Below are 26,213 nucleotides of genomic sequence, written 5' to 3' on the forward strand. Positions count from 1 at the left end.
ATCCCATTCATTACCTGTTGTGTATTTAACCCTCTGTTTCCCCTCATGTCTTTGTCAGTGTAGTTTTATGTTGTATAGGTGCGCGTCGGGTCTTCGTACCCATGTTTGTTTATGTATGTACCTTTTAGTGTTATGGAGCATGTTACGTGGACTTTATTAAAAGACTCCATTTTACACTCCGTTTGACTCTCCTGCGCCTGACTTCCCTGCCACCTATACACCTATGCCTGACACTGTGTTTGGTCTCTTTGGAGACTCAGGTTTCCCAATAGCGATGGAACTTTGGTTTGCATGTGGTTTTAAAGATACATTTTTCCTACAACCCGCTGAAGATGTAACACGTGTTTCCCAAAACGCCACGCAGAGAAAACAGTCGCTTAGTGTGTCGTTGGGAGTACGTGCCGAAACTGATAGGATCGAAAGAAAGGCATCGCTGCTCTCGGATCAGCTTTCTATATTCACATCTTACCTTAGAACATTAGAATTATTTCACAATACTGACGATGGATCAGCTCCTACAGCAATATTACCACCTACGGCTACAAATATTGAGGCGGCTTATTCTAATACTTACCCAATTAAAAATGTACTAAATCACTGATTTTGCACGTTAGGCTGCACATCATGAAATACATTTAGTGTAAAAAACACATTAGGATCACCTGCTCTTTCTTGATGTCACTTGTTAAATCCACTTCAATCAGCATAGATGAAGGAGAGGAGACAGGTTAAAGGATTTTTAAGCCTTGAGACAATTGAGAAGTGGATTGTGTACCATTCAGAGGGTGGATGGGCAAGACAAAAGATTTAAGTGCCTTTGAACACGGTATGGTAGTAGGTGCCAGGCGCATCGGTTTGTGTCAAACTGCAACGCTGCTGAGTTTTTCCCGCTCAACAGTTTCCCGTGTGTATCAAGAATGGTCCACCACCCAGAGGACATCCAGCCAACTTCACACAACTGTGGGAAGCATTGGAATCAACAAGAGCCAGCATCCCTGTGGAACGCATTCGACACCTCAATTCATGCCCTGATGAATTGAGGCTGTTCTGAGGGCAAACAGGGGTGAAACTCAATATTAGGAATGTGTTCCTTATGGATTTGTACCCTGTGTATATTGAGACAAAATTAGACAGTCGCCTAAGTTGCAAAATATTATTTATTAATCATGAAATGTCAATATGATTGAAATAGGCCTATAGCCTACTGTTTATATTTTAATGCAGGCATCTCAGTTTTAATTTGAAGCATGTTTTTTTATACATTGCTTGTTTGTATCAATTGCAAAGACATTAGCAACTTTGTATTTGTAGCAAATTTTTGTTTTGGAGTTAATCGGCCGTCACAGGGAAACAGAAACCATGTTTAGCATAGATCTTCTGTGTATAAATTGACATGGGAGGGGAAAAAAAGCATCAAACGACACACCTCGTTTGTTCTCCATGTAGTCTGTGGCAATCTGTAAATAACAAGCATTTTAAGTGCAATGTTAATAGCGATGGTTTTGGGAAACAGCTCAGCTCCTACAAAGGTTCTAACGAACTTTAGCCTTAAAAATGCTTTTGGGAAACCATACCCAGAGCGGTTGAGACCAGCTGGGAAAAGAACTGACCTGGTCACTAGCCTGGTTAGCCAATAGCCAACCTCTCACCCCCGCATTATATTTTTCCATCTACAACTCATTCCACACGGTATTTATTTACAAATGAAACTACCATGGACTCATTTGCGTGTTCACCTTAACATCCCACACCAAAGAACAATGTCCTCCTCCATAACAGGTGTTTCAGATTCTCCCTTTTCATTCCATCATTCTTTTTCTCCAAAGGATTTCAAGCACATGAAACCATGGTGAATACTTGAAACCAGGTAGACTTTTTTTGCATCAAAGGCACGTAAATATGTTAATATTACAACATTAGGACACTTCCAAAGGCGACAACCACTAAGGCTCTTACTGTTGCCGTCTGTTTTTCTTTCTCACCATTTAAGACTTCTTCATTTGGAAGCTTGCTTACACACAACCACAGAGAGAGAAAGTTATGTTGCTATCTGTTTTCCAGGTTACCCAGTTTCCCAAAAGAAAACCCCCATCTCTCCCTGCTAGCAGTGTCTGTGCACACACACACACACACACACACACACGCACACACACACACACACGCACACGCACACACGCACACACGCACACACACGCACACCCTCTTATCTAGGCATGGACTCTGTGTGGGACCTCTAATGGCAGTGGGAGACTATAAGTGTCTCCTCAGATGTACAGAGCGAAGTGATATCTGACCTTCAGCATCCCACTGGACAGAGAGAAAGAAAGAGGGACAATGATTCCTATCGCTCTCGGAATCACCCCTCCTCATCTGTGTGTGCACTTAAGAGTGGACAAAGGCAAGTGTACACTTGATAGCGGCGTGGATGACACAGAGCACACATTATACGTGCACTTACAGCTTGGGAAAACGACACTAACCTTTATAAGACCAGTCTCTGTTTTCTAAATCACTCAATTTGGAGACCAAATTAGATTAGGCTATACAAAACCACAACAAAAGTAAAACAAGAGCACGGGACTGCAAGGAAGTCTAACAGGCAGCGAACAGTTCTTGTGTGTGTGTTACTTGAGGACATGACTGGGCATGTGAGCCTGAGCCCCGGTAGTCTGTGTGTGTGTGTGTGTGTGTGTGTGTGTGTGTGTGTGTGTGTGTGTGTGTGTGTGTGTGTGTGTGTGTGTGTGTGTGTGTGTGTGTGTGTGTGTGTGTGTGTGTGTGTGTGTGTGTGTGTGTGTGTGTGTGAGTGAGAGAGAGCTGGACATGAGTCACCAAGAAACTACTGTATGAGCTGTATGCCCACTGTGATTTTGTGCGCATGTGTGTGGCCTGGAGTGGGTATGTGTGTATCTTATGTATCTTGTGAGTGTGTGTGTGGTGGCCCAGCAGTGACAAACCAACTTTCACATCTCCCAAGAGTCACCGTGCTCCAGGGAATTCCGTGAGCCAAGAAGCATCAGACAGAAAGCCACTGATGAACTAAACAGGGAATTGGTGTTTGAAAAAGAAAAGAAAACAAAAGATCCTCCAGAATTTTCTGGGGAGAGATGTGTGTTCATAAGAATAAATTCAGATCTACCTAACTAGTTTTATAAGGAGAGAAGCCCTTGACTTCATCTTGAGTCATTCGACCACTTTCCCATTACCTAATTTGTTCATACACGCTCTCCTGTGAGATCGATCTACCAACTGATTCATGCATTTATTTATCAATAATCATTTCTTATTCAATCCCTTCATTGCTGGGGAACATTGACCTATCTAACACTGTTGATATTAAATTGGCATCTGCTGAGTGGCAAGGTGCATTGTTATTCGGCCATCTCAGATAGATTGAAACAGCCCTCAGACCCCATTGGAATAAATGTATCATACAAGCTTCTGCAATCACGTTTAGCTGTTTGCTTGACTGAATTAATTTGCTAGAGTGCTGGCTGGCTCAGAGGGGCACATCAAGGAATACTGACACACACACACACACGAGCAATCTCTCCCCGTTTCGTTCCCGAGGTAATTGCCATCAGTCTGAGAGTCAATATCGAAGACACACACACTCCAGTCAACTGCACATGACAGTAGACAGGATGCACAAGCCAGAAACAAGGCCTTCAAGAGGAAACTGGTCGTAATAATAATGATGATGATGATGACACTGAGGAGAGAATGAGGATGATGTCTTGGCAGGAGATAGCGGGGGGTTACAGAGAGGATCCGCAGTTACTCAACAATTAAGTCAGAATAGGAGGCATGTTCTCAGTCTTAATAAGCTACAGTGCGCACAACCCCTCCCCATCTTCCTTGGTAATCATAGAGTTGTTGGGCTATACATGTAATTATTGTGATATGATGCAGTGAATGTGTTGGAGTTTATTGATTTCAGAATAAAGATTTCTTTACATTAGTCTATGCTTTAGTCTCTGAACCTAATGTATCCTCTCTGTAGCACAACTTAAACATAGCCATCAGGAAAGTGGAAAGACCCAAGGATAAATTGCCAAACTGTGATATTTGGACTGCTATTATTAGATAATATTTTAGGGGGTGGATCAGCTTCAACGTTGCAAATAGATTGCAGCTTCTGTCAAGTTTGGACACATCTACTCATTCAAGGGTTTTTATTTGTACTATTTTCTATATTGTAGAATAATAGTGAAGACAACAAAACTATTAAATAAAAAATATGGAATCATGTCATAACCAAAAAAATTGTTAAACAAATTCAAATATATTTGAGATTTTTCAAAATAGCCACCCTTTGTCTTGCATTGTATTGTCTCCAAACTTTTGACTGGGGCGAAGGTTCACCTTCCAACAGAACAACGACCCTAAGCACACAGCCAAGACAATGCTAGTGGCTTAGGGACAAGTCTCTGAATCTCCTTGAGTGGCCCAGACAGAGCCCAGACTTGAAACCGATCGAATATCTCTGGGGAGACCTGAAAATAGCTGTGCAGCTTAAGGTGCTTCAACAAAGGTCAGTCCTTTGTTGAAGCACCTTAAGCTGCACCGCTATTTTCAGGTCTCCCCAGAGATGTTTGATCTGTTTCAAGTCCGGGCTCTGGCTGGGCCACTCAAGGACATGTCCCTAAGCCACTCTAGCGTTGTCTCTTGGCTGTGTGCTTAGGCTCAGGGTCTATTTTCGTAAATGGTCTGAATACTTATGTAAATGTCATATTTAAATTTCCAAAAATGTCCAAAAACCAGTTTTTGCAGTGTCATTATGGGGTATTGTGTTGATTGATGGGGGAAAAAACGATTTAATCAATTTTAGAATAAGGCTGTAACGTAACAACATTTTGAAAAAGTGAAGGGGTCTGAATAGTTTCCAAATGCACTGTAACTCACCACACTTTTTCAATCACAAAAACACACCCCATCTTCCATCACAACCACACTCCCCCCACACTGTGCCTTCTATGTCTTCTGTTTGCTGTGTTTTTATCTCTACCATGTTGATTCCTCCTTAATTACGAGCTTTTCAGTACTTTTGTGTTCCAGTTCCTTATATTTGAAGATGTATTATTTCAATAATTTCTTCTTCTACTATAAATAGAAAGTCCAATACATATTATTTTACAACATTCCCTATCTTGAATGGTATAGTGTATTTAAAATTGTATTTGATTGTTTTCCTTTTTTTGTTATTGCAATCCCCACCATGGATAGTATTGGGTGTTCAATTATTTTGACTCCTTTATGGGAACTTTGTAATATTTAGAATAGTCATGGAGCAGTCTCGGAACAGTGGGTTATCAATGTACAGTTTATCGACTATGAGAGCTACACGTTTCCCTTTTAGTCTTCACTTTGAAGAGTGGGTACAGAACTTTGCGCCATTCTGCAATTTCCTTTGGGAACTGATAACTATTTTCGTGCCAGCAAGTCTTTTGACCATTATTTTATCCTTAAAAGAATGCAAAATTGAGTTTGATTTTGGTCGACGGTATCGCCTGGGATCTGTAACGCTTTAACCAGGAAATCTTTCACCACACTCTGAATCTTAACCCTCGTTAACTTTAATACCGGTAAAACGTACCAGATTTTCTCGCATAAATCGAGTCTGTATTTCAAGTAAGGCTTCTCTCAGAAACATGTTCTCTTTTTTAAGTTCATGAACATCCATTTCAATAGTATTGACAGTACCTTTTAGCTTGTTTGTTTCTTTCTCAATTGTCGTGGCTTTTTCGTCACTCATCTCGAGGCTTGCCTTCAACTCCTTTACATCTTTACTGACGAGTTCAAGTATGCCCAATTTACCATTTATCTACATTAGTAAGTGGGTTTCTACACTTACCATTCCAGGTGGTGAAAAGCATAAATCATCTGTGTCAGACGAGGAGTCTCGTTTTCTTTTGGGGAATTGTTTCTCCATGCTGTTTTGGTGTTGATTGTGCTGGTCAATAAATGTCTCCAGCCTTATAATTTGTTTTGTGTTGTTATCCAGATTTAAGCTTATTGCCCACGAGTATGTGAAGTGCTAATATTTGGTCAGATTTACAGATGTTTAATATTACGTTTTTATCTTGAGGCATTCTGCGCCGCTGTCTACAGTCCGCCATTGATCCTCCTATCTGTGATATTTGTTAAGGTAAATGTGCAGTGTCCAAAAACATTTCCCAAGGCATGTGTTTGATATGCAAACATTAAAAGCTACAATATGCAACTTTTTGGGAGACCTGACCAAATTCACATAGAAAGGTGAGTTATAGATCTATCATTCTCGCTGAAAAAAAGTCTAAGGATGTTCTATGTGTGCCATTTCTATGATTCCCGTTCTGAAGTTTATTTTTTTCTTATTTTACTTTTGAACACCAGCTTCAAATAGATGAATATACAATGTGTTTGGTTATGGAATATATATTTCGCAAGAGGTTTAGATGGTACAATGACGCTCTACACAATGACTGCTTGTTTGTCACAAACTGAAATTAGGCAAACTATTAGAATATCAGTAACCAGGAAATGGCGTAGCGATTTCTGCATAATGCATCTTTAATCTTCATGTGCAGTATCCTATCAGAATGAAAACAATGAAGACACATCCAGAGGGGCAGCAGGTAACCTAGTGTTTAGAGCGTTGGACTAGTAACCGAAAGGTTGCGAGATCGAATCCCGAGCTGACAAGATAAAAATCTGCCGTTCTGCCCCTGAACAAGGCAGTTAACCCACTGTTCCTAGGTAGTCATTGAAAATAAGAATTTGTTCTTAACTGACTTGCCTTGTTAAATAAAGGTTGTTTTTTTTTAAAGCTTGGGGGCACACCCAACACAGTGAAGGTGCACTTCCATTGTGGTGCTCATCGTTGGTATTGGCTCCTGAGAAGAAGGGTCTGCAGGTTTTTTAAAGGGTCGATACGATCTGTGTGAAACGAACTAGAAATAGGCATGAGTCATCACCCTATCAAGCTTCTCCGAAATTTGTCACCAATGTCCAGGGAATTTGGCAACTGCATCATAATAAGGACAACCGACTGAATTCCAGATCTACTGTAGTAATCGACTGGGAATTTTTCCTCACAACTTTTGATTTTATGTTATTACATTTGTGTAAGCCGATGTGAAATGGCTAGCTAGTTAGCGGTGGTGCGCGCTAGTGGCGTTTCAATCGGTGACGTCACTTGCTCTGAGACCTTGAAGTAGTGGTTCCCCTTGCTCTGCAAGGGCCGCGGCTTTTGTGGGGCGATGGGTAACAATGCTTCGAGGGTGACTGTTGACGTGTGCAGAGCGTCCCTGGTTTGCGCCCAGGCCGGGGCGAGGGGACGTACGTAAAGTCTATACTGTTACATTTGCATGATTTGTTTGAATCATTAATCATGCATTGGAGTTTCCAACAACATTTTGAGAGGCAGAGGCTTGAAAAGTCCCTCTTTATACATATAGAGACTGAATCAAGTGACTTCTGTGCCGAATTGGGTGACTAATTACCACTAAAAAGGAATATTTCAATAGTTCTGATTTTATTTGTGATATCCTCCCTGTGTTTATGCAACACTTGGCATGAACCGCATGGGAGTGAGTGCAAGGCTCCCAACACTATTGGGGCTTGATGAAAGACCTGTGTGTGAACTGTCAATACATACTGTACACCAGAGAGCACTTGGAGGGATCATTGGCAAAAGATAAGATCGGTCAAAAGACCAATTAGTGGCAAAAGATCAGAATTAGGCTGCCCTGTCAGCTGGGAAGCCTCTGTAAACAGCAGCCTCGGAACTGGCACGTCGGCTGGCCCAGCAACTTCAAAACACACCAAGCACCACACATGTTCAAACCAGGGGGACAGATCCATTCTTAGCCTACATGCACTGGCACCTGAAGCTTGAGGTTACATTTTTGCAAGTTCCTCACAAACATTGTATCAGCATTCATAATCTACAGCTGCTTTGTTTCAATATTGCTGCTAGAGATGCGCACTTTGAGCAATCATCTGATTCATAATGTCAACGCTATGTTCATACAGAGGAAAAGATACAAAAATTACCCTGTCCGTGCAGGCTGAGGAATACAAAGACGCATGTCTTAAAATTATGTGTTTATCAACAATCTGTTCAATGTAGGAAAATGTTGCAAAATAAAACGGATGACAAAGGTACCGGTGAAAACAGACTATTCCTCATGGTCGATGGATAACAGGAAATTGAAAAGTCAAAACACCAACACCAGAATCTTATTTCCAAACACAGCTTCGCGATATCAGACCGATATCTGGTGTTGCTCGTCTCCAACAGTAGACGAAATCTATCAAATCGCCTCAACACGCCCCCTGCCTCGTGGTGTGATATAGCAGCTACTTTACCTTTGGAGTTGCTGAATGCAGTGTACCAGGAGAGCGAAATGAGTCCGCATAGACCGAACAATACGACCGTTAGGAAGGTGCCATTTCGGAGCCTCATCTCCGGATCCCCGGGCTCATGTCCGAACTTGAGTGCGGGGTTCTGGGCTCTCTCAGCTCGTTTGCTGCACTTCCAGTATAGAAATGCCTCTTCACGCCTGGCAGTCAGAGCGGAGGCTGAGTTTGTTATTGCGCGGCGCTCTGCTCTCGGGTTGACTACTCATTTGCACAAGCAGGGAGTGCTTGGGGAGGAGTTGCCAGAAAGGGGGGGGGGGGGGGGGTTCTCTCTCTCCCATCCTTCTCGAGTCAGTGCGGGCGGAGTGGTTATGAGGCATGCCATGTAGTGTTGCGACTCTACTAGTGGACGTTGAAAAATGTGAGGCAGCAGTTCCAGGTTTACTTTCACATCCGTTCATGAATTTTCATATTTCGCTCATGAATTGAATGTCATATGTGCCGAGGTAGCTGACAATTGCTTCTCCATATTCGGGGTGCACAGTGCATCTTTAAATTTAATTTGACTTCTGCTATAACATGTAAAGCAAACCATATGCCCAAATCCATATGAGTTATTTAGCCTACCTAGAACATAATAACAATAAAATCAGTTCAATGGGATTCTGACTACCACTTGCATTTTAAGGCCAGCAGGAGCAGTGCATCTCTCTCCACACAGTGCATCTCTCTCCACATAGGCTACACAAATTAGCAGTAGGAGCTGTAACACTGAGCTAAATGCTGCATGTTACATCCAGTATAGCATCCAGCATTCTGCCCAGCTGAGTAGCATCTGCCTCAGAGTTACATCCAGCTCAGCTGAGTAGGATCCAGCACAGAGTTACCTCCAGCATCCGACTCAGTCACATACAGCATCCGGCTGAGCATTACATACAGCTCAGAGTTACAGTTGAAGTCGGAAGTTTACATACACTTAGGTTGGAGTCATTAAAGCTAGTTTTTCAACCACTCCACAAATTTCTTGATAACAAACTATAGTTTTGGCAAGTCGGCTAGGACATCTACTTTGTGCATGACACAAGTCATTTTTCAAACAATTGTTTACAGACAGATTATTTCACTTATAATTCACTGTATCACAATTAGAGTGGGTCAGAAGTTTACATATTCTAAGTTGACTGTTCCTTTAAACAGCTTGGAAAATTCCAGAAAATTATGTCATGGCTTTAGAAGCTTCTGATAGGCTAATTGACATAATTTGAGTCAATTGGAGGTGTACCTGTGGATGTATTTCAATGTCTACCTTCAAACTCAGTGCCTCTTTGCTTGACATCATGGGAAAATCAAAAGAAATCAGCCAAGAAAAAATTGCAGACCACTAGTTTGGGTCGTCCTTGGGAGCAATTGCCAAACGCCTGAAGGTACCATGGTCATCTGTACAAACAATAGTACGCAAGTATAAACACCATGGGACCAAGCATTTGTCATACCGCTCAGGAAGAAGACGTGTTCTGTCTCCTAGAGATGAACGTACTTTGGTGTGAAAAGTGCAACTCAATCCCAGAAGAACAGCAAAGGACCTTGTGAAGATGCTGGAGGAAACAGGTACAAAAGTATCTATATCCACAGTAACACGAGTCCTATATCAACATAACCTGAAAGGCCTCTCAGCAAGGAAGAAGACTGCTCTAAAATTGCCATATAAAAGCCAGACTACTGTTTGTAACTGCACATCCGGGGACAAAGATCATACTTTTTGGAGAAATGTCCTCTGGTCTGATGAAACAAAAATAGAACTGTTTGGCCATAATGACCAGGGTGGCAGAATCATGTTGTGGGGGTGCTGCAGGAGGGATTGGTGCACTTCACAAAATCGATGACATTATTAGGCAGGAAAATGTATGTGGATATATTGAAGCAACATCTCAAGACATCAGTCAGGAAGTCAAAGCCTGGTCGCAAATGGTTCTTCCAAATAGACAATGACCCAAAGCATACTTCCGAAGTTGTGGCAAAATGGCTTAAGGACAACAAAGTCGAGGTATTGGAAGTGGCCATCACAAATCCCTGACCTCAATCCTATAGAAGATTTGTGGGCAGAACTGAAAAAGCATGTGCGAGCAAGGAGGCCTACAAACCTGACCCAGTTACACCAGCTCTGTCAGGAGGAATGGGCCAACTTTCACCAAACTTACTGTGGAAGGCTACCCAACACGTTTGACCGAAGTTAAACAATTTAAAGGCAATGCTGCCAAATACTAATTGAGTGTATGTAAACTTCTAACCCAATGGGAATGTGATGAAAGAAATAAAAATCATTCTCTCTACTGTTATTCTGACATTTCACATTCTTAAAATAAAGTGGTTATCATAACTGACCTAAGACAGGGAATTTTTACTCAGATTAAATGTCAGGAATTTTGAAAAACTGGGTTTAAATGTACTTGGCTAAGGTGTATGTAAACTTGGACTGTACATCCAGCACAGTTACATCCAGCTGGATGTATCTCTGAGCTGGATGAAACACTTCAAAATAAAGTCCTTCGGTTTGTCATGCCAAAATAAGTCCTGTGACTTCCAATTTCTAAATAATAGTACCTTGATTTGTCATGTATGTATTTTTATGCAGATTTTATTTCAGTTCAATAAAAATATAAAAACCCATGTCATAAAATGAATCGGTCAACTCTGGACAATTTTAGTCTAGTTTTAGTCACAACCATTTGTCACATAATTGTTTTTCTATTAAATAATTAATATTTAGGTTACCTCTAACTTCCATCATGTGCAACTCAGCTTTGTCCAACTAGGTCTACTATCCTCTCATATACCGTAGTTTGCAACATTGATATTGTAGCAAATTGTTTCCAATGCCAGCCATAATTAACCATATGGCTGCAGCTTAAACAATTTACAGATCTGATTTTCTCCCCATCATAATCTTCAAGGGGGGGGGGGTAAATAACAGTGGTTTCTTGAACGGGAGAATTTTCACTTTCCCTAAATGCCAGCCGTATTACTGTACTCCTAAAAATCAACAAATAGCAGTTTTTCCCATAGGAACAAGCATCCACAGCTGTGGCCACACAGATGAATGAGCACATGGGAAAATAGAGCTTCTGATGTGATCAAAGCAAAAATAGCCTAAATGAAAGGAAGTGTGAGAGTAAACATTGTTTCTAGTTGAGGTTAGGTACAAGTCAAGTGTCATGGCACCTGGGTTCGCACCAGTAAAAAAGATTGAGTGACTGAAGTGACCAACTGGGGGCTGTCTTGGAGAGCCGGGCAGATCAGCTCAATCAAACGGTGTCATTTATTGTTGATGTAATTAATACTGATTGTCTGAAACAAATTCCAGAAAGTTTTTCCAATCTCAGCCTCTTCCCTGGGTGAAACAGTGTGAGATCACACTAGATCTAAGAACCTGTATCGTACTGTATTACTAGGCAAAGCTCCCCATGCTCTAAGTATCTCACTCCATTAAACCTGGGGTGAGATAGTTCATCAACACACTTATCCTTCTACAGCTGCACAAACATACATATATACATACATATACAGTACCAGTCAAAAGTTTGGACACACATTCCAGTGTTTTTATTTTTTCTATTTTCTACATTATAGAATAATAGTGAAAATATCAAAACAATGAAATAACGTATATGAAGTTATGCCCCAAAAAGTGTTAAACAAATCAAAATATGTTTTATATTTTAAATTCTTCAAAGTAGCCTTGATGACAGCTTTGCACTTCTCTCAACCAGCTTCATGAGGAAGGCTTTTCCAGTCTTTAGTAGTTCCCACATATGCTGAGCACTTGATGGCTACTTTTCCAACTCATGGTGTCAGGTGATTGTGGAGGCCAGGTCATCTGATAAAGCACTCCATCATGGTCAAATAGTCCCACTAAATGCAAACCAGATGGGATGGCGAATCGCTGCAGAATGGTAGTTCTGCTGGTTAAGTGTGCTGTGATTTTTTTTTTCCTTCTTTAATTTTTTTTACCCCCTTTTCGTGGTATCCAATTGTTAGTAGTTACTATTTTGTCTCATCGCTACAACTCCCGTATGGGCTCGGGAGAGACGAAGGTCGAAAGCCACGCGTCCTCCGAATCACAACCCAACCAAGCCGCACTGCTTCTTAACACAGCGCGCATCCAACCCGGAAGCCAGCCACACCAATGTGTTTCTAACAGGAGTCGCTAGTGCATAATGAGACAAGGATAAACCCTCCCTAACCCGGACGACGCTAGGCCAATTGTGCGTCACCCCATGGACCTCCCGAGCCTGGGCTCGAACCCACCCTAGACCACTGCGCCACCCAGGAGGCTGTGTGCTTTGAATTCTAAATGAATCACAGACAGTGTCACCAGCAAACCACCCCCACACCATCACACCTCCTCCACCATGCTTCACGGTGGGAATCACACATGTGAGGATAATCTGTTCACCTACTCTGCATCTCACAAGGACACGGCGGTTGGAACCAAAAATCTCAAATTTGGATTCATCAGACCAAAGGACAGATTTCCACCGGTCTAATGTCCATTGCTCGTGTTTCTTGGCCCACGCAAGTGTCTTATTATTATTGGTATCCTTTAGTGGTGGTTTCTTTGCAGCAATTAAACCATGAAGGTCTGATTCAGTCTCCTCTGAACAGTTAATGTTGAGATGTGTCTGTTACTTGAACTCTGTGAAGCATTTATTTGGGCTGCAATTTCTGAGGCTGGTAACTCTAATGAACTTATCCTCTGCATCAGAGGTAACTCTGGGTCTTCCTTTCCTGTGGTGGTCCTCATGAGAGCCAGTTACATCACAGCGCTTGATGGTTTTTGCGACTGCACTTGAAGAAACTTTCAAAGTTCTTGAAATTTTCCGAATTGACTGACCTTTGTGTCTTAAAATAATGATGGACTGTCGTTTCTCTTTGCTTATTTGAGCTGTTCTTGTCATAATATGAACTTTTGCCAAATACCTAATTGAAATGCATTCCAGGTGACTACCTCATGAAGCTGGTTGAGAGAATGCCAAGAGTGTAAAAAACTCTCATCAAGGAAAATGGTGGCTACTTTGAAGAATCCAAAATCTAAAATATATTTTGATTAGTTTAACACTTTTTTTGGTTTCTACGTGATTCCATATGTGTTCTCTTATAGCGTTGATGTTTTCACTGTCTACAACGTAGAAAATAGTCAAAATAAAGAAAAGGTTTGTCCAAACTTTTGACTGGTACTATATATATATGTATATGTATATATGTAGGTAAACTTCCGACTTCAACTGTATATATATTACATACATACAGTTGAAGTCCGAAGTATACATATACTTAGGTTGGAGTCATTAAAACTCGTTTTTCAACCACTCCACAAGTTTCTTGTTGACAAACTATAGTTTTGGCAAGTCGGTTGGGACATCTACTTTGTGCATGACACAAGTAATTTTTCCAAAAATTGTTTACAGACAGATTATTTAACTTATAATTCACTGTATCACAATTCAACTGCATCAGAAGTTTACATACACTAACTTGATTGTGCCTTTAAATAGCTTGGAAAATTAGAGAAAATTATGTCATGGGTTTAGAAGCTTCTGATAGGCTAATTGGCATAATTTGAGTCGATTGGAGGTGTACCTCTGGACGTATTTCAAGGCCTACATTCAAACACAGTGCCTCTTTGCTTGACATCATGGGAAAATCAAAAGAAATCAGGCAAGACCTATAAAAAATAAAATATAAAAAAGTCTGGTTCATCCTTGGGCGCAATTTCCAAACGCCTGAAGGTACCACGTTCATCTGTACAAACAATCGTATGCAAGTATAAACACCATGGGACCACACAGCCATCATACCGCTCAGGAAGGAAGAGTAAAGAGGTGACTCCGAGATGCTGGCCTTCTAGGCAGAGTTACAGAGAAAAAGCCATATCTCAGACTGGCTAATAAAAAGAAAAGATTAGGATGGGCCACAGACACTGAACAGTGGAACTCTGCCTGGAAGGCCAGCATCCCAGAGTCATGTCTTCACTGTTGACATTGAGATTGGTGTTTTGTGGGTACAAGTTTATGGAGCTGCCAGTTGAGAACTTGTGAGGCGTCTGTTTCTCAAACTAGACACTAATGTACTTGTCCTCTTGCTCAGTTGTGCACCGGGGCCTCCCACTCCTCTTTCTATTCTGGTTAGAGCCAGTTTGCACTGTTCTGTGAAGGGAGTAGTACACAGCATTTAACCAGATCTTCAATTTCTTGGCAATTTCTAGCATGGAATAGCCTTTATTTCTCAGAACAAGAATAGACTGGCGAGTTTCAGAAAGAAAGTGCTATGTTTCTGGCCATTTTGAGCCTGTAATCGAACCCACAAATGCTGATGCTCCAGATACTCAACTAGTCTGAAGAAGGCCAGTTTTATTGCTTCTTCAATCAGAACAACAGTTTTCAGCTGTGCTAACATAATTGCAGAAGAGTTTTCTAATGATCCATTTGCCTTTTAAAATGATTAACTTGGATTAGCTATCACAATGTGCCATTGGAACATAGGAGTGATGGTTGCTGATAATGGACCTCTGTACACCTATGCAGATATTCTGTTTCCATTTATTATCCTTGAGATGTTTCCACAACTTGATTGGAGTCTACCTGTGGTAAATTCAATTGATTGGACATGATTTTGAAAGGCACACACCTGTCTATATAATGTCCCAGAGTTGACAGTGCATCTCAGAGCAAAAACCAAGCCATGAGGTCGACAGGATTGCATTGAGGCACAGATCTGTGAAAGGGACTACCAAAACTGTATTAGCAGACCAATATAGTTATCTTTTTAGCGCAGGCAATTATTATTATTTTTGTAATTTCGTCATATCGACTAAGCCTGCAATTCATCTCTTGTGTAGGTGATTATTCCAATGAGAAAGAATAAACATCAATAATTTTGCACATTTGCCACACATTACCAGGGCAAGGCTATGCATAGGCTGTGAGGGAACTTCTAACAATTCTCAGCAATATCCTGCAAGTACAACAGGTCCATGGCATTCAATAATATTATATGCGTGCCATGTGGCAGGCCTTAGTTTCGTGGAGAAATGCTATCCTCTAGCGGTGAAAGTAGAACTTTACGCATGCCACAAAGCAGGCCAGTCGTGCGTGCAATCATCTCACCATTTACAAGTACTCGCCATAGCCCTAAAATAACCATGACAATGGATATATCATCATCATCAGTAACATCATAATCATCTGCATCATCTAGTTCAATCATAGAACTTTGCAACATTTCAATATATTCACATTCATAGGCTATTCTTAAAGTAATCGGCATTTCCATTTGAGCATAATGGTAATAATGATTGATTCATTGGACAAATTGAGTGACAATGAATAAGACTTAATCCAGAGATTTAACGATTGAGATCCACGAATTATTATGACAACCTAGTCATCGGCCCATAAACAGATTGGATACAGATGTTTGTTTCTAGAAGCTTCCCGCGCTTTCTACGGATTACAAAACGCGCGGAAAAAAAACAGTTTGATAAAGCGGTCATGGGACATGAGAATCAGGTGACGGAGCACCACCAAAAGGCAGGAAGTGAGGGTGAGACGAAAAGTGTCGCTCTTTCACGGTTGTCACTAGTTACCACAGCCACAAAGTAAAAAAAACGGCAAGGCAATATTGTAAAAATTCATGAAAACCCAAATGTGCTCTTTGGTCTTAATTTAAGGTTGGGCATAAGATTAGGTTTAGAATTAGATGTTAAGAAGATACATTTTATAATGGGCGTGGTTTAGCCATAATTATAACGTTGTGGCTGTGGTAACTAGTAACGACCGTGTTTTGTTATTAAGGCTAAACCCCGTCTATTTCTACAATTTATCTTCTTAAAATATGATTTTAAACCTTAACCACGCTGCTAACCTTATGCCTAACCCTCACCTTAGGAACAAAAAGCACATTTTTGTTTTCATGAATTTCTACAATAAAGGCAATGAAGACTTTGTGGCTGTGATAATAAGTGACAACCCTCTGGCCGGTAGGCAAGTCGTGCGTGCGTACACCCCACAATTTATGATCATATGACAATTATTCACCGTAGTCGTAAAATAACCATGACAGTCATAGAACATTACAATATATTCACATTCATATGATATTCTTAAAGTTATGAGCATGGTCATTTGAGCATAATGGTAATAATTTATTAATTTATTGGACAAATTGAGTGACAATGAATAAGACTTGTCAAAGCAAAGCACAACACAACCACAACTAATGTAAATGAATAGTCTTGATGTCAGTAATCCAGATATTTAATGGTTGAGATCCATGAATTATTTGGACAACATAGTAATCGTCCCATAAACAGATTGGATCTAAGTGTCTATATCTGTTTCTAGAAGCATCCTGCGCTTTCTACGGATTACAAAACGCGTGAAAAAAATCCAGTTTGATAAAGCGGTCATGGGGCATGAGAATCAGGTGACGGAGCACCACCAAAAGGCAGGACGTGAGGGTGAGACGAAAAGTCTCGCTCTTTCACGGTTGTCACTAGTTACCACAGCAACAAAGTTAAAAACAGTCTAGGCTATATTGTAAAAATTCATGAAAACAGACATGTGCTGCTTGGTCTTAATTTAAGGGTTAAGCATATGATTTGGTTTAAAATGAGATTTTAAGAAGATACATTTTTATAAATGGGCGTGATTTAGCCATAATTACAACTTTGTGGCTGTGGTAACTAGTAACGACCATGAATTATTATGACAACATAGTCATTGGGCCATAAACAGATTTGATCTTGTGTCTATATATGTTTCTAGAAGCATCCTGCGCTTTCTACGGATTACCAAATGCACATTTTTTAAATTAATTTCTGCAATAGAGCCAATTTTGAGTGTGTGGGTGTGGTAATTGATGACAATTCTCTTTCACCCAGATCACCAGACACACCACTTTGGTTGAATATGTTCTGAGCAATAAAGTGCATTGAACCATTGCCTGACACAACATATCACCTTAAAGGTGTAATAATCATAGGCCTATATTTGATAATTTCCTATTGGCTGGGCTCAGTAGCCTAGGGCGTGAGGCCAGTAACCGAAAGGTTGCTAGATCAAATCCCTGAGCTGACAGGAATCTGTTGATCTGCCCCTAAACAAGACACTTAATTTGTTCTTACCTGACTGTCCTAGTTAAATAAATAAAATACTGCACAATGATGAATAGGCCTACATAAACTAATATAATTTTTTATTGAACTAGGCAAATCAGTTACAAACAAATTCTTATTTACAATGATGGCTTAGGAGCAGTGAGTTACCTGCCTTGTTCAGGGGTAGAATGACAGATTTTTACCTTGTCAGCTCGGGGATTCTATCTGGCAACCTTTCGGTTACTGACCCAACGCTCTAACCACTAGGCTACCTGCCTAACTGTGTTTAGCCTAGATGCTTTTAGCATATTATCTCATGTCTTGATTTAATAATGCTGTTTGTCAAAGTAGGCCAAATCAACCAACTTATTCTACACACAACACAAGTATAGGGCACATAGCTTTATAAGTTGGCCTCATCTCCTTATAGCCTAAGTCATTTGGGCACGAGAACAAAGTGCATGGTCATGGTCTTTTTATTTGCCCACCTGCATATGAATTTACAATGTGGATACCTGCCTACAGTTGTCTAGCTCTCTGACTTAAACCAAATGTATTACTCACAATTTTATATGACTAAATAACAGTAATATAGTTGGTCCATGCTATGGGAATCCAATGTGGACGATTTTGACAGAATATAAATATCCGCAAACCCCCTCTTCAAATATCAAGTATTAATCGAGGTCGAAATGTTTAAAGTCCCGGCACAGGTGCTCTTCGAGTCTAGAGCTCAGTCCAGTTAAATTGTGGTCCGATGATGCTGATCTCACCCTGCAACAGGGTCTCAAGAGCATTTCGCATTATTCTATATATAAATCCGAGGCACGTATGAGATGTATTAATTTGTGGATGTCTATCATCGATTTCTTATGATATGTTACGAATTACAATTGGTACAATATGTTACGAATTTACAAAACATATGACAATGTTACAAATTCCAATTTGTTGTCGCTGGCTTAAGGTAGGTGACTCACTCTAGCTAGCACTAGGGTTTAGGGGTTATAAGGTTAGGAGTTAGGTTAAAGGGTTAAGTTTAGGGGAAGGGTTCGCTAACATGCTAAGTAGTTGTCAAATAGCAAAAATGTAGTAAGTAGTTGCTAATTATCTAAAATGCTAAAGTTGTCCGTGATGGGATTTGAACAAACAACCTTTGGGTTGCTAGATGTTCCCGTTATTACAACCAACCACCCACTCTATATTCTATAACCATACATATCAAATGTTACATATAGTAAATAGAGTATCCCAGATTTACGTTTATTATGTTACGTCTAGTCTATGAGACCAGTCTGCACGCGGGGAATTCCCGTATGGAAAGTGCCTTGTCATACCTCGGCCTTCCATTTCACCCTTTGGCGTCGCGTCCCACCCATTTGTTTACATTACCTTGCCTTTTGCGCACAATAACAGAAGGCGACTAGAGCTTTGTCATTTAGGACGGTGGACTTCCCCCCCGATGCCGAACCAAAACCTTGCGATTGGCTAGACCGACGTATAAATATTACACCAGCCGTCGTATTAAGGTTCATACGCGGAACTGTACCCAGAACAGCGAGACGTACTGACAGCTACCTTACAGTGGATCCGGCCTTTAACATTTTAACTGCGCAACACATTTTTTTTTACAGCGAATTGGGCTGAAAGTAAGTCGTGAGAAGACTTGACTATGTCTATGACCGTGAAAGCCTATCTCCTTGGGAAGGAACACATGCCGAAAGAAATTCGTCGCTTTGCCGTCGACCAAGATGTTTCAACGAGTTTTGAGTATTTGAATCGAAAGGTTGTTGATGTTTTCTCAACACTGCGAAATGTCCCCTACCAAATGTTTTACAAAGGTAAGCCTATACTGTCAGTGTTTCATTATAGGCCTATGGTACAGTGTTTTCGATCGTGTTATTGTCGTCAATATTTCTGGCGGTAATTTTGTTGTAATATTCCATAACATCGCGCCCGACAAAAGTAATTCACGACTACAGTAAAGTTATTGCGCACGTTACTACCTAGTTTACTTGAGTAGGCCTATCAACTGATTTAATGTCGTGTCAAAGGCCTAGACCAAAGTGCGTCAAGAAGTTAAGTGAAATAATCTGCTGACTGAAAGCTTCAATAACAGGAGTGAGTTTGACGAATAACAGTATAGATGATAATTTGTCTTTATGCACCAGAAGAAAATCTGATAGAACTGTTACACAGAACATTATTGAAGGCTACATTTGACATTGAATTTCATAGTGAATGTCAGATCGAGAGTGAGCAGCAAATAGGCTCTATTACATGTATGTTATACATGCAATGATGTATACCTGTACTACATTTCTGAGCTCGCCCTACCTGTAGGCCTACCATTAGTTCATAGTGGACTAATATATAGATAAGATATAACGGCAACAGGCATTAACCCAGATTTTTTTTTTCTGTAAGACCTCTCCACCCAAGCAGGGAATCAAAGTTGACCAATTTCATACAGTAGTATTATTGACTGGTACCACATCACTAAATTTATGTTTTCCTAATTGGGTATCAGGGTTGGGGTCAATTCCATTACAACTCAGTCAAACCAGGAAATGAATTGTATTTCAATACATGACTTGAAATGAATGTATTGAAAACATTTGGGGATTTTCAATAACTGAACTGGAAATTGACAAATGTTGGTCTGCGCACAACACCTTTAACAACAGTATTCCCTTAACCTCTGTTTTTAAATCAAATAAGCCAGTGAGGATAATCTGTGGACAGATTTCCTTACTAGTGAACTCATACTGCTATTATCTAATCATCTGGCCTAGATAAGGAGCTGACAGCAAACAATGGCTTGTGAAACACGTGAGGAGATCAGTGTGTGACACCGTAGTCTTTTTTTCTTTCCCTTGTACCCAGACGAGGACGGTGACATGATCGCCTTCTCCACCGACGATGAGCTCATCATGGGCCTCACCTGCATCAAGGACGACACCTTCCGCCTCTTCATCAAGGGTGAGTCTTTTGTGATCAAAGATGGGGCATTTTCAAATATAATATATAAAGATTAATCGGTCTGGTATTAATGTGTAATGCACCAAGTCATCATTACCACTATTATAATGATATAGCATTCTCATTGTTACTGAAACATTGTAGTTATTAATACCTACCCGTATATCCTTTTTTTCCTTTCCCTTACAGAGAAGAAGGAGCACAGGCGTGAGTTCCCTGCTTTTGCTTTCCCGGGCGGTGTCCCTCCTTTCGCCTTCCCCCCTCACCCTGGAGCACCCCATATGGGGCCCCCTCCACCCCATGGCCCACCACCTCATGGTCATGGCCCTCACGGGCCCCCCATGGTGCACCCCAACGTGACCTGTGATGAATGCGAGGGCCCGGTGGCAGGGACCCGTTTCAAGTGCACTGTGTGCTCCAACTACGACCTATGCTCCCAGTGCCAGGCCAAGGGGCTCCACAAGGAGCACGTCCTCCTACCCATCTGGCACCCCTTCAACAACACATTTGAGGTGAGACACATATGTTTATGTTTTAAAGTGGATATTCTTGCAGATACACATCTGAGCAATTTAAAACTCCATTGGAATTGGGGGGGGGGGGGGGGGGTCCAAAAACCAGAAGGGACATATCTGTGTGGGTGAGAGAAATGGCCCTCTATATTTTGATCTTGTTCTTCTACACAGTGGTTCCCTCGTGGGAAGTGGATGCGGAAGATGAGACACTGCATGTGGGCTCAGGCCCAAAACCAGGCCCAGCCTGGTCCCTCTGGGTCCCAGCCTGGTCCCTCTGGGTCCCAGCCAGGCCAGGCGGCCCCCGAGGACAGTCAGCCATCCTCTGATGCCTCATCTGCTTCCTCCCAGCAGTCCCAGGCCAATATGGATTACCTAAAGAACATTGGAGAAGGGGTGGCAGCCATGCTTAGCCCACTGGGTAAGACCAAGTGAAAAGTGCCATGTAAAAAAATGTAATCATTTATCAATCCATTATTAGAAATCTACTGACTACTCTAAATTTGAAAGAACTGAAATTGCTTACTTACCTCTCCATGTTGCCTGCAGGTATCGATGTGGATATTGACGTGGAGCACGAGGGGAAGAGGACCAAGGTGATGACCCCCAATCCAACCCCACCCGGGTCAGGAGGCCACCCCGGTGCTAGGAGTGACAATGGGACAGGGTGGTCTGAGGGAGCAGGGGCAAACGAGGGAGACATGGAGGTGGACGAGCTGAGCAGCCTGGGGAGCGCCAGTGGTTTGGCTAAGGTATGACACGCTTAATTACTTGATAATCAAAGTTAAAAAATCTGTTTAAATTTAATTAATGATACTTAGAAGAATAACATTGCCTGTCAGATGGTGTGTGTTGTTAAATGATGTATCTCTATATGTGCAGGGTGGTAAAGACACTGGGGGCAGTGGTGACGAGGAATGGACTCACGTGACCTCCAAGGAGGTGGACCCCTCTACTGGAGAGCTCCAGTCTCTCAGGGTGGGTGAGGAGGGCTCACTGGAAGCCCTAGGGTCCCTCACCCCTTCCCAGGGTCCCTCACAGGAACCACTGAAGTCCCTCACTCTCGCTGAGGCCGCAGCCTACCCCCACTTGCCTCAAGGTACAATAGTTTGAGAATTCTCATATCCTCCATCCCTAGTATTAATTGTAGTGATTCCTTATCCTCATTGCTAGTAGTAACCACTTCAGTCAGTGGTAGTTATATCCTGAGTTGTGGTTTCAGTTAGGGATAGGTGTTATAGTTGTGACTTTAGCTCAAGGTTCTTATATCCCTGACTACACCTGGTACAGTAGTATTGACTAGTAGAAGTTACTTACATCAGCGTTTGACCCTCCACTGTGTCCAGATGCAGACCCACGCCTGGTGGAGTCGCTGTCCCAGATGCTGTCCATGGGCTTCACAGACGAGGGTGGCTGGCTCACCCGTCTTCTCCACACCAAGGACTGCGACGTTGGGGCCGCCCTGGACACCATTCACTACTCCAAACCCCCCCAGAAGTAAAGGGGCCTAAACAAAGAACCTTGAGGCACACCACTCCTCCATCCCCCTATCATAGCCATTTCACCAATACTGCCTTATCTTCTGTCCCTCTAATCTATTTCACAGATCTCTGGCAATAATAGTCTATTAGATCTGAATATGTAATGGGAAATCTCTTGCTATTTTAAGGTATCTATTGTACTGAGTATAAAGGATTTACTAATCAGGTATTTATCTTAATGATAATTATGACTTTCTATAACTTAACAGATGCATGGGTTCATTTTTAAATTGTATTGAAAAAAAAGCAGTAAAAAATGTTAACCAACATATATATATATATATATATATAGTTTCAGAATATTAACTCGAGCTAGTACCAAGCAAGTTGTCGATTAATCAAGTTATGATTCTTACACTTAGTGTTATTATTGCCAGACGTATAAACTGTCATGTCCATTATCGGTGTCAACAGCATCAAGTGAAATGTGTGAATCATGACTGTCACACTGAAAACATTTCTCCCTGTCAAGACCAAATAAAATACTTCTGCAAAGAAACTGTATTGTCATACTGTCATTAAATACATAGTTTAATCATTTATTGCAACCATGAACTGTTAGACAAAATCCAGAGATTAATGCATTAAATGTTAATTACAAAACATTCAGACTTGTTTAGAGTAGGCCACTTCGTCTATAGATGCACAAAAAGAGCACCCATTACATGGCTTTTAAAATGTGTCATCAAAGTCGTCATCCGTGTAGAACAGACTCCCCAGAGAGAGGGTGGGGCATGGGTGCTTGGTGGGCGGGGGTTGATGACAGACTGGTGCTTTGCTCTCCTCGGGTATCATCATATGGGCAGGACCTCCTTCGCTATAGGATGCCTCTCCACAACGGGGGGTCGTCGACTTCAGCCTATCAAATGTCTTTCTGGTGCTCCTCCCCAGAAAACCACTACCCCCACCTAGCCCAGACAATTTGGAAAAACCACTACAGGCCAGTTGTCCAAAAGGGTTCTGGTTTTTGAACACCACATTAGGAACATTTGAGAACATTGAACCAGTGGTTTGGAACTCATCCATATGCATTGTACCTCCACTCCAGTTGGTCTCATCTTCCTCAGGAGAGGCAGTAAGGAACTGGGCCCACTTGGAGGCCTGTGACACTGCAGTACCAGAGGATCCAGAAGGTTGCGAGGTCGTCGCTGCATTTGCTCTGTAGGGGACTGAGGTTGAAGAGAGTTTGCTGCTGGTAGTTGAGGGTGGTTCAATTACAGTAGGGGGTTTGCTATAAGCTGTGACTGGTGGTCTGCAGGGAGCTGACTGTTTGGGAGACCACTGTACAGGGGCCAATGAGCTGGGGGGTCTGTTGTGTTGTGGTGGCTGTGGTAAAAAGCAAACCAGAGAAAGCATATTAGTTAGTACATACAAGGTACAGAATGCTTGGACATGTGCTGGTATGAATTAGCTTTAGCTGCTTACATTAGCAGACTTCCCTTTCACCCTCCAGCCTTGTGTAGGAGGCATGGTGTCCTCTTCTCCACTGTGATATCCCCTCCCCTCATTCTCCCCTCGACCTCTCTTCCTCTTTCTGTTGGCCCACATTAATAATCCATGCTGTCACATACCTATGCTCAATCTAAACACAGTCTGTCATACAGTGAAGGGTTAGAAGTTATTTTTACAGAAAATAAACAATCACATTGAAGTGGACTGAATGGTCAACTTTGACAATGATGAGTGGTGCTGTTGGTTTCTCAGGTATGGTTTTGGATCAGTGTTTTAGAATGGTGGCCAATTGATCCTCGGATGACCCTGTCAGATGACACTGGTGTTATTGAGAATCAGGGGGGTGTAGACAACAGTGGGTAATGACATGTAGGCCACTGTTTAGGCACAAACTTGTACAGACGTAACAAAATAATTAGCCTGACATGAGTCATGGGCATACCTGACATTTATGTTGCCTTGGAGATGGTTTCTGTCCATGTAAACATTCTCCTCTTCCTCAGCTTCTTCTTGACCCACCCCTTCATCGCTCGTCTGCAGGTATTTACCCCAGCGACTCCCATTAGCCTCTTCTGCCTACAGGAATACAATTATTAATGTACCGGTATTTTGAATGGTAAACAATGTTTTCTTACGATATTCAATGGACAACATGGATTATTGGTTAGGGCTGCTGCCCTAAAACTGCATGTTCAGTTTGTGCCCAACTGCCCATGCCTACATTCAATTGACTGTGTCAAATACATTTGTTGTGTCCCAAAAAAGTGATTGGCAATAACAATGGTGGGAACTCACAATCTGGTTACAACTCTCCTGAGCTTTTTCTACAACCTCTTCTTCAGCCACATCATCCACCTCCTCCCTATCACAAATAATAAAGAAAGAGATATAGCATGATATAGTTCATTTAAGCACACATTTTGCACCTCACCTGGAAGTTAAGCTCGGGGGAAATGTCATACAGGGCATATTTGGATCCAAGTCTTCACACAACACCCAAACAGGAGTGGCAGTGTATACAGATAAATACATTCCACAGTAATAATCTTTTGACTTCCATTTCCGCCTAGGCCTATTTAAATTCAGTCATGCAAATCATAGGGCTGAAATGGAATGCTCTGTACGCTGCTTGCTTCCTGTCAGGGTGGAGTAGACAGTGGTGAGAGTGATGCTATTTTTTCCTCCAACATGTAAATATCAGAAGAGTTACCATCGTGACCAGACTCTCTGGTCCTGCTCTTCAAGTATCTCTCCACGCCTGGCATTGGCCTTCTGAACATGACGTCTGCAATCCACTCCAGAGCCACGACCAAACTCCTGGAAAGGTTACATAATAGACACGTAGGCCTTATTCGAGAGCATCAAAACCGTGATTTATCATTTGTAAGTTGTGACTGACTTACAAATAATGAGTCATTATTTATGATTATTCGTATATCAGTCACTCACCGGCTGCAATGTCGAACAAACATTTTTACAAATAATTTAGTTGTGGTTCGAACAAATCATTAGCTGACGTACCTTAATGACCGACTGCTTTTCCCCACACAGCTTGCAGTTCCATTTTTTGCTCTTTTTAACCTGAAAATTAAGTGCGCAAATAGGTTTACACATGCAACGCAAGTTTGAAGATAGCTAGCTAACTGGTTAGCAACATTGCTCACTAGAAAGATAGCTCCTTCTACAACTAGCAAATTTAAGTTACCTGTTGCACTTGGTAGGTTTGGCAAGAACAGCATCTTAGGACATGAAATTCCTGAACCATGTTCCTCGTTTTAGTTGTAGTAGCTAGCTAAAAACGACTAGTTTGAGATTTTGCCGGGAATGTTTTGAAAAACTATCGAATGAGGAAACGTGACGTCATACGTCAGGGACGAAAGAAAATGTTGTATTGGTCACATACACGTATTTAGCGGACGTTATTGCTGGTGTTGCGAAACACTTGCATTCCTAGTTCCAACCGTGCAGTCGTACATAGGAGCTTGAAGCAGAACTACCATATGTCGGCGCCATTTTATTGGAGTAGAACACAATCAACAATATTGAGCGCCCTCTGGCATTGGCTAAGTGCAGTTATTAAATGGACGCAAGCATGAAGATATAGTACTATGTTGTTCAATTAAGCAATAAGGCCCTTTAGCCATGGTATATTGGCCATATGCCCCCGAGAAGCCTTATTGCTATTATAAACTGGTTACCAACGTAATTAGAGCAGTAAAAAATACATGTTTT

At 41.6% G+C, this 26,213-nt stretch overlaps 3 protein-coding genes across 3 annotated transcripts in view; 1 reads left to right on the forward strand and 2 right to left on the reverse strand.

The window, feature by feature from the left end:
* LOC135545964 (alpha-1,3-mannosyl-glycoprotein 4-beta-N-acetylglucosaminyltransferase B-like) overlaps positions 1-8,601 on the reverse strand; it is a 222,333-nt gene extending 213,732 nt beyond the window's left edge. The window contains exon 1 of the mRNA XM_064973976.1: positions 8,350-8,601. Coding sequence (XP_064830048.1) covers positions 8,350-8,446 — 97 coding nt within the window. The 5' untranslated portion in view covers positions 8,447-8,601. The remainder of the gene's footprint in view (positions 1-8,349) is intronic.
* A 10,250-nt stretch (positions 8,602-18,851) lies between these two features.
* On the forward strand, positions 18,852-23,028 carry sqstm1 (sequestosome 1). The gene is made up of 7 exons (XM_064973977.1): positions 18,852-19,335; positions 20,381-20,476; positions 20,666-20,988; positions 21,163-21,409; positions 21,538-21,740; positions 21,871-22,087; positions 22,335-23,028. The coding sequence occupies exons 1-7, from the start codon at positions 19,167-19,169 to the stop codon at positions 22,487-22,489; spliced, it is 1,410 nt and encodes a 469-aa protein (XP_064830049.1). The 5' UTR covers positions 18,852-19,166; the 3' UTR covers positions 22,490-23,028.
* A 5-nt stretch (positions 23,029-23,033) lies between these two features.
* On the reverse strand, positions 23,034-26,077 carry mrnip (MRN complex interacting protein). Its single transcript, XM_064973979.1, has 7 exons — positions 25,687-26,077; positions 25,503-25,562; positions 25,192-25,298; positions 24,777-24,843; positions 24,424-24,557; positions 23,955-24,063; positions 23,034-23,855 (listed from the first exon to the last, which is right to left on the reverse strand). Exons 1-7 carry the CDS (start codon positions 25,744-25,746, stop codon positions 23,202-23,204), a joined length of 1,191 nt encoding a protein of 396 aa, XP_064830051.1. The 5' UTR covers positions 25,747-26,077; the 3' UTR covers positions 23,034-23,201.
* Positions 26,078-26,213: the final 136 nt, after the last annotated feature.

The sequence above is a fragment of the Oncorhynchus masou genome, chromosome 9, assembly GCF_036934945.1.
Source record: "Oncorhynchus masou masou isolate Uvic2021 chromosome 9, UVic_Omas_1.1, whole genome shotgun sequence".
Taxonomy (NCBI): domain Eukaryota; kingdom Metazoa; phylum Chordata; class Actinopteri; order Salmoniformes; family Salmonidae; genus Oncorhynchus; species Oncorhynchus masou.

What these genes read in the sequence shown, in the direction of transcription:
- mrnip (XM_064973979.1), bottom strand. Translation starts at nt 25,746, where the DNA reads ATGGTTCAGGAATTTCATGTCCTAAGATGCTGTTCTTGCCAAACCTAC. An exon ending in AGGAGAGTTGTAACCAGATT is followed by an intron (nt 24,558 to 24,776) that starts GTGAGTTCCCAC and finishes GTATTCCTGTAG; the next exon opens with GCAGAAGAGGCTAATGGGAG. An exon ending in TGAAAGGGAAGTCTGCTAAT is followed by an intron (nt 23,856 to 23,954) that starts GTAAGCAGCTAA and finishes TTTTTACCACAG; the next exon opens with CCACCACAACACAACAGACC.
- sqstm1 (XM_064973977.1), top strand. Translation starts at nt 19,167, where the DNA reads ATGTCTATGACCGTGAAAGCCTATCTCCTTGGGAAGGAACACATGCCG. An exon ending in CCTTCAACAACACATTTGAG is followed by an intron (nt 20,989 to 21,162) that starts GTGAGACACATA and finishes TCTTCTACACAG; the next exon opens with TGGTTCCCTCGTGGGAAGTG. An exon ending in GCGCCAGTGGTTTGGCTAAG is followed by an intron (nt 21,741 to 21,870) that starts GTATGACACGCT and finishes CTATATGTGCAG; the next exon opens with GGTGGTAAAGACACTGGGGG.